Raw genomic sequence first — 8948 nt, forward strand, 5'->3', positions numbered from 1 at the left:
AAATTAAAGCTCGAAATTGGGCTCGTTTTAAGGTAAATCGGAGGTCGTGGATAAGGGGTTTTTGTTCTAGAGGGTGTGAGGTTCATTTTTGGAGATTTTAGGGTTGGTTTGAGGGTGTTTCGAATGAGGCCGGAGACACGAGGTGGTGATCGATTTCGGTCTAATTTTTGCCTTTTTGGGCTATCTCCGATCGTGCTTTCGAGACAAGAGGGGTACGAAGGTGATCGACTAAAAATGGGCTATCGAGTGGTGCAAAGAAATCTGAGTTTGGGTGATCGTCAGAGACCGAAAAATTGAGGAAGACGACTGGCACGTAGTAGTCACGCGCCAACCAGCCCTCGAGTTCAATTGTTAGCGCATGGGGGCACGTGTTAGGTTAATCTTTTTTGAGTATTTTTGTAATTTTTATGAGAAAATTATTTTGCGACTTATTGTGAAGAAAAATTTGGAGAAAAGCATCGAGGGGTTATTATTTTAAGAGAAATGAGTTTTAGGGAAATAGGAAAAAATTTGAGAAAAATTTCGGAGAAGAAAGAATAAGATTTTATGAATTTTCGTAAAGGAAAATCGGAGAAAACATTATGAGAATATTTAATTTTAAATTATTTAGGAGAAAAATGAAAGAAATTAGAAAAATAAGGATAAATATAGGAAAAATCAGAAATGTTGATTTGGTGGAATATTTTTTGATCACGAGAATATTTGGCTATAGGATTTGGAGATTTGCATGATTTTGAAGTCAACACACACTTCAAGAAATTTTGAAAAGTGAGACTAAGATAAGAGGTACTACTCAACTGAATTTAATTACCAAAACTCGATTTTACGTAAATGAATTTATCATGTTGTCATGTTTGGATGTGAATATGTCATGTAAGTTGCATTTACATGCATTGGTGATGAAATGTGTATGTTTCACAATGATAATATTGATCATGCATCGCATAAGAGTTTGAGATTATGGACTGGCACCGCTACTCTGTCAAGGATGCACCCATACACCTCAGTCTGATAAGGAGACTGTAAAAATGGAGAACAGTAGCTGGGTACGGTCGACTCAAACTAAGATAAGAAATAAGACATTTTGCATAATTGCATCCATGCACGAGATATGTTTATTTTTCCATTTCTTAGATGATTCATCATCTAACTTGAGTTTTACCTCTAGAATATTCAAACGTTCTAGATGTTGTTGTGGCAGATGCAGATATGGAAGATGCATGTGAGGGCACTTGTTAAGTGCATAATGTATTTGATTATGAAAGTGATGTATTTAAATTTTTGTTACTTGAACTCTGAACATTTTGAAAGTTCATGGTGTAAGAATTAATTTATGATCAATGTTAGGATGTTAAATACGATCTTTGCTTCTGCTATCTATGTATGCCTAGTCTAGCTTATTTCATATATAATGTTTTTCCATACTAGATAGATAGGTGAAAATTTTGAGAGTTATATTATGTTGAGTTATATATATATATATAATTATATTTTTTCAAGATTCTCAAGTTATAACATGTCCAAGAAAGTAGGGTATTACAATGAGTATAAAATTTGAACTTAAAACTAACTAATAGTTATGTTGATAATTGGTATGGTATTCTTCAACACAATGAATAAGAGAGAACAAAAAATTAAAAAAAAAAACCCCAAAAATGTATTTATTTGTGAAATCAAATTCTTTGAATTGCAGTATTCAAAACATAAATTCAAAATTAAAATAAAGATCAATGAATATTAAAATAAGAATTTCTATTCATAAAATTTGACTAATCCAAAATAATGACGAACTATCATAATTTGTTTTAATCGAAGACAATCAAAAATCATTAGGATCCAAAAGTGATATTATAAAATTTTTAAAATATAAATAAAATAAACACGACTCTTAAAAGAAAATGATTATATCCATATATTTATAACATAAAAATTGGGTAGAATAAGTCAAATTTTAACCAAATTGAAAGATTGTAAGGAAATTGAAAAACAAAAAAACTTGAACAAAAAGAGATGAAATGAGAAATAGTGCCCAAAAATTAGACTTTTTGCTTGAATCGTACGTGGAGGTATATAATACATACAAACATAAGATGCTCGTCAGGTTGACCCAAGAATCTCATTCAACGGTCAAACCATTGATAAAACAAAAAGACTCAAAAGGTTACAATTCTCGATTATTTTATGTAAAAGGTTTCTGTAACGAAAGTGATGAAGATTCAGAGCCTCAGAGCTGTGCCCTGAAAGTCGTCCTCAATGCCATTGAAATGGTCTGAAGAAATACCTGGTTCAGTTTTTTTAATGGGCCACCGAAAGCGACGGCAGCCGCCGGCCGCCCCCAAAGGCGATTGGCTATGTCCTGCGGCCCCATCCATGCACCACCCTTAACCCAAACGTGCGCATATATGAATAATAAACTTGTCCAAGTGTTAACTATATTCAATTTTCTTTGTCTGGATATATATATATATATATATTTATATGTATGATTCAGTCAACCAAACGAGGCACGCACAACGAGAATTCATAAACTAAGTGGGGTTTGAATTGCAAAAATTTAAAATCAGAATTCATAAAATAAGTGGGATTTGAATTGCAAAAATTAAAAATCAGAATTCAGAACCAGAAAATGTTATTAGAAAAAAATTGCATCTTTCATGTCATGATTACGTATCTGTGCAAAAGATTTTCGATGATCTTCACTGTTTGTTTGCAAGGAAAGATAAAGAGAAAATGAAGGACAGCTTTATATATGTAGCTTGTTACTGTTCAGGGGAAGTTCCTGCGAAAGACTTCATAAGGGGCATGCTCTGAATTAAGTTTTATAACCGTCAGGGATGACCCAAAAATTTCATTCTATTTTTAGCCAACCATCGAATCCATATATATATATATATATAATCGTCTTCTTCCTCATGGGAGGAAGCTTATTTTCTTAACTAATTTGGCGCTTGGAGTATGGAAGGATCATCACCATCATCATCACCACCATCATCGGCAGGGGCGAAGAGAGGAGACGCCGCAGCCAAGTACCGCGGCATTCGGCGGCGTCCGTGGGGGAAGTACGCAGCTGAGATACGCGATCCGGCTAGAAACGGTTCGAGGCTGTGGCTCGGGACCTTCCGGACTCCGGAAGAGGCGGCGCGGGCGTATGACAGAGCCGCCTACGCAATGAGAGGCCGCCAAGCGATTCTCAACTTCCCCAACGAGTTCCAGCAGTGCTCCCCGGCAAGGCCGCCGGCCCTTTCTTCTCCGGAGGGCTCCTCTTCCTCACCCTCCCCCGCCCCTGCCGGCGCGGCTGCAGCGTACGGCCCAGGAGGACAGGAAGAGGTGGTGATTGAGTTTGAGTACTTGGATAACAAGCTGCTGGATGAGCTTCTGGACAACAAAGAGGATGGCCATGTCAAGAAGAGATCAAAGTTGATATAACTGTTACATGGGCTTGTTCTTCGATTTTCTCCCTTTTTCTTATTTGATTTCACTTGATTGTTTCGGTTTCTGTAGCTTAACGAAGGTGAATCTATTCACCATTCTGTAATTCTTGTCAATAAACGCTTCATATGTTTTCAAAGTTGAAGGATAATATGACTGACAGTGACTCTTAAACCAGTAACACTTTTACTTCAAAAGTTTGTGAATAATTCAATGTTCATTTCTCATTATATATTGCATGTATGAATATATATATATATCCTTCTAGGATTAGATTAGATTGGATGAACAGCTTTTTGTTTTGCCACGTGACTGATTATATATAGAACTAAATGCAAAACTGTGATCAACAATACGTTATTAATTAATACATTGATAATCCTTAGTTATTGGGAGGCAACAAATTTATAAAAGCAATACTTATCATCATCACATAATTTATATTAGATATGATGGGTTATCTGAATTTTATATCTTGGATCATTCTAACTCGCACCAGTACCAAAATTTCAGGGTTTTGACGGAAACAGAGCAGCGTCCTACCAAATCTAACCAAAACCCAAAGAAGGAATAGAATAACAGAGTAGTAATGAACAACGAAGAGGCTGGAATAAGGAGAAAGGAAGATTAATGGACAAAATGGATTACATATAGGAGGAGAAGAAGAGGAGAGATGGGGCGGGGGGGAGCGGTTAGTATTTCTTGGTAGTTTTGTCTTCACACCCAAGAAGGTCCTCTAGCAGCTGGTCATCCAAGTACTCAAACTCGAGCACTTCTCCGCCCCTCTGTGGCTGAGTTCCTGCAACAATTTCAGCAGTGGAAGACGACGAAGAGGAAGAAGATGGGACGAGTACTGGAGCTGAAGACGAGGCGGGCAATGGCGGGTATTCATGGGGGAAGTTAAGGACGGCCAAGGAACCCCTCATTGCATAAGCAGCTCGGTCATAAGCTCTTGCTGCCTCCTCTGCCGTGTCGAAAGTCCCCAGCCACAACCGGGCTCCACCCCTCGCGGAGTCGCGTATCTCTGCAGCGAACTTCCCCCATCGCCGCCTCCTCACACCTCTGTACCGCGCCGCCGCCTCCTCGTTCGTCGCCTTCGCCTTCCCCTTGGGGTCTTCGTCCATGGCCTAGCCGAATTCCAGACACTACTCTGTTTCTTCCTTCCAACATCTAATTTATCCAGGATTCTGAAAAGCAGTTAAAAACATAAAATTGGACAAAAGGGTCTATCACAATACGTGGCGTAGCACATCAAATATGGTTAAAACCTCTGAACTTTGCAACAGATTCGGTGCAGTGTACATGGATGATCATGGGGCCGCCACTGCTATTATTATTATTTAAATCCAATGTTTCGAGCAAGGCTGCTGCCTGTTGCTGAAGTCACAAACCTCGAATTTTTTCCTTCACGTTTCACAATTTTAATATGCTTAATGAGTATTGCCATATTTTGAAATGACAAGAGCAATCAAACCAAAGAAGAGCATTACAGTGATTAGTTGTAGACTTGGAGGTCACTTCTTGGCCGAATTCTTCATTTTTCAAAAGGGGTTGGTGGCCAGTGATGGCTGATGATGCCCTGCTGCACTCGCCGCGTTGCGTCACTGGATTAGGATGGCCCAAAAGGCAATTAACCAAGCCCGTACGTGTCACTAAGCTTGCTTAACTTCTTCTTCCCTTGAGTAGGTAGCCCTGAGATTAATTTCAAAACAATGGTCAAATGCACAAGAGTACAGAAAGAAAAATCCAGAGAGATAGGGACAGTTTTATCAACATCATCATTTTTAGGAGATAAGACAAATAGTTTTGATACAATGGTATATTGGTGTTCCCTAACACTCACACTGTAACACCTATAATGAGACTATTTCATCTAGCAAAGAACAGAAACACCTGTAATGAAAAAACCGTTTCATTTACAAAAGGGAAGACTGGTTTAACACATGGCTTTTATGTCTCCTGTCAGCACTAGGCAATTGTTGGCAACACCACCTCCCTGTTGGGAAATTTGAATTTCTCTCAAAAGTTTACCCTTTCTCTTCTATTTTTTCCACCTGTTATGCATGAATTTTATACTCTAAGAGACTCAAAAAAATCCTAATTCATTAAGAATATTTTAGTCTCGTGAAATAAAGATATTAATAAAAGAAATCAGGCAATTCTTTTATGAAACGCCCCAACCATTATCGGACCATTATTGGGCCATCGTCCAACTAGGCGGGTAACTCGACCCAACAAATCTCTCTCTTCACGACTAGTTGGAGGAGATTGCCATCTCGATGATTGATCGACAAGTTTCAAGTTTCTCCCTAGGTAATGCTTTTGTCAACATATCAGCTCCATTATCATTCGTGTAAACTTTTTAAAATTCCAAAGCCTTGGTACTTAAAACATCACGTATTCAATGATATCGAACATCAATATGTTTTGACTTTGAATGAAATGTCAGATTCTTACCAAGGTGAATAGCGCTATGACTGTCAGAAAATAATATATAACGATCTTGTTTGAAATCGAGCTCCTGAATATATTTCTTCATCCACAACAACTCTTTGCATGTCTTTGTAGTTACAATGAATTCTGCCTCAGTAGTCAAAAGTGCAACACACTTTTGTAACATGGATTGCCATGCCATAGCTCCACTTGTAAATTTTACCAAGTACCCTGAAGTAGATTTTTGAGAATCAACATCTTCGGCCATATTAGCATTGGTGTAACCGACCAATAATGGTTTCTCACCCCCAAAGGTAAGACATAACTCAGATGTCCCACGCAGATATCTCAAAATCCATTTAATGGCATTCCAATGCTTTTTTCTTGGATTAGAAAGAAAACAACTAACCGTACCAACTGCATGAGTTATGTTTGGTCTTATACACACCATGATGTACATCAAATTCTCCACTGCTGAAGCATATGGAACTTGTTCCATGTCATATTTCTCTGAATTTGTCGTAGAACTTTGTTGACTGCTCAATCTAAAGTGCGTAGCAAGATGAGAGATAACAACTTTAGATTTATCCATATGGAATCTCTGAAGCACCTTTTCTCTATGCTTATTTTGTGACAAAGATAATGTATTTTATTTTCGATCTTGAACAATTCTTATACCAAGAATTTATTTTGCAGGTCCCAAATCCTTCATAGCAAAAGACTTACTAAGTTATTTTTTCAACTACACAATTTTAACTATGTTCTTTCCCACAATTAACATATCATCAATATAGAGCAACAAGATGATAAAATCATCGTCAGAGAACTTCTGCACAAACACACAATGGTTTGAAGTGGTCTTTTTATACCTTTGCTCCCCCATAACTAATTCAAACTTCTTATACCATTGCCTTGGTGCTTGTTTCAACCTGTAAAGACTTTTCTTGGATTAGAAAGAAAACGACTAATTGTATCAACTGCTGAAGCATATGGAACTCATTCCATGTCATATTTCTCTGAATCTGTAGTAGGACTTTGTTGATTGCTCAATCTAAAGTGCGTAGCAAGAAGAGAGCTAACAACTTTAAATTTATCCATATGGAACCTCTGAAGCACCTTTTCTATGTGCTTCTTCTATGACAAAGATAATGTATTTTCTTTTCGATCTTGAACAATTCTTATACCAAGAATTTATTTCGCAGGTCCCAAATCCTTCGTAGCAAAAGACTTACTGAGTTGTTTTTTCAATTGCACAATTTTAACTAAATTCTTTCCCACAATCAACATATCATCAACATAGAGCAACAAGATGATAAAATCATCGTTAGAGAACTTCTGCACAAACACACAATGGTTCGAAGTGGTCTTTTTATACCTTTGCTCCCCCATAACTAATTCAAACTTCTTATACCATTGCCTCGGTGCCTGTTTCAACCCATAAAGACTTTTCTTCAAACAACACACATAATCCTTCCTTTCCTCTTTAACAAAGCCTTCTGATTATACCATGTAAATCTCTTCCTCTAAATCACCACGAAGAGAGACTGTCTTTACATCCATTTGCTCAACCTCTAAATCAAGACTAGTAGCTAAACCAAGAACAACGCGAATGGAAGACATCTTCACAATAGGGGAAAAAATCTCATCGAAATCATCTCCCTTCTTCTAGCTGAATCCCTTAACAACTAGTCTAGCCTTACACCGAGGTAGCAAACTGTGCTTTTCATGCTTAATCCTGTACACCCACTTGTTCTATAAAGCCCTTTTTTTCCCTTGGGAAACTTTACTAACTCGAATATGTGGTTCTTATACAAAGAATCCATCCCATCTTCCATGGCTTTCCACTACTCTTCCTTGTGTTCATCTTCCAAAGCTTCATCAAAGCTTTCCAGTTCTCCTCCTTCAATAAGCAACACATACTCACTAGGATCATATCTCGTAGATCTTTTAATTGGATGAGGGTTCTTGGTAGTTGGTGTCTCAACATGATCATCAATACCAACACCATCATCAACCTGTGCATGAGCATCTGTACTAGATGAATCAATCTGAATCTCATCCTCAACTTGACCCTAAATAGATGTAGGAGGAACTATATCTAAATCAATCAAATCATCTTTATTCTGAACTGATTTTCTGGACTTATCAATATCTTGAATGGTCTAATCTTCAATGACAACATCTCTACTCCTTATGAGTTTCTTATCAACTGGATCATAAAACCTGTACCCGAATTCATCCTGACCATAGCCAATGAACACACACTGCCGAGACTTTACCTCAAGCTTGGACCTCTTATCTTTAGGAATGCGAACAAATGCCTTACACCCAAAGACCTTTAAATGACCATAGGAAACATTCTTATCTGTCCAAATCCTATTTGGAACATCACTTTGTAAAGGCGCGCTTGGTGACTGTAATACCCCATGTTGCAAAGTGTCAAGTAAGTTCAAAGAACTGAAAATTAGTTTGAGAATTTAGTTAAGTAATTGGCAAATTAGACGAAGGGAGTACCCCGGACCCTAGATAGCCAAGGAAAATGGTATAGTATTGACGAGTGATTTGAGTTATGATTTTTGGTGATGAAAGAAACGGGATCGGAAACAGTTTTCGGTACAACTATCTATCAGGTTGAGAAAATCGAATGATCGTAAGGGATGTAATACTCGAGATTTTTAAATTCAAATACTTGAGGAAATAGGGTGTTTTAAGGGATTATGGATGTTTGGAGATAAAAGTTTAATTTTTGAGCCAGGAGCAAAATTGTAATTTTTGAGATTCGGGTAAAAGTGTAATTTACCTAAAAATTAGGGGCATTAGCGTAATTAACCCATTCTTCAGGAACTAAAATACAATTAAAAATTAGTCCAAGGACCATGTTGAGAAGGGTCTAAGTGCAATTATCCAAAAGTTCGGGCCAAAGTGTAATTATTGAAACCTTTTTATTATGGGCATTTGGGAGATTCAAGAAAATCCTCATAAATGACTTTAGAGATAAGGATGAAATCTCATGATGACGTTAAAGATAAGATGAAGGCTCATGATGACTTTAAGGATATGATATTAGAAGATTTTGAAATGATTGT

At 37.4% G+C, this 8948-nt stretch overlaps 2 protein-coding genes across 2 annotated transcripts; one reads left to right on the plus strand and one right to left on the minus strand.

Annotated features, from left to right (window-relative positions):
* The first annotated feature begins 2716 nt into the window (after window positions 1-2716).
* LOC127786583 (ethylene-responsive transcription factor ERF098-like) lies at window positions 2717-3574 on the plus strand. Its single transcript, XM_052314075.1, has one exon. The coding sequence runs from the start codon at window positions 2956-2958 to the stop codon at window positions 3424-3426; it is 471 nt and encodes a 156-aa protein (XP_052170035.1). The 5' UTR covers window positions 2717-2955; the 3' UTR covers window positions 3427-3574.
* A 482-nt stretch (window positions 3575-4056) lies between these two features.
* LOC127786587 (ethylene-responsive transcription factor ERF098-like) lies at window positions 4057-4680 on the minus strand. The gene has a single exon (XM_052314079.1). It carries the CDS (start codon window positions 4551-4553, stop codon window positions 4122-4124), a length of 432 nt encoding a protein of 143 aa, XP_052170039.1. The 5' UTR covers window positions 4554-4680; the 3' UTR covers window positions 4057-4121.
* Window positions 4681-8948: the final 4268 nt, after the last annotated feature.

This window comes from Diospyros lotus, chromosome 12 (assembly GCF_014633365.1).
Source record: "Diospyros lotus cultivar Yz01 chromosome 12, ASM1463336v1, whole genome shotgun sequence".
Lineage (NCBI taxonomy): Eukaryota > Viridiplantae > Streptophyta > Magnoliopsida > Ericales > Ebenaceae > Diospyros > Diospyros lotus.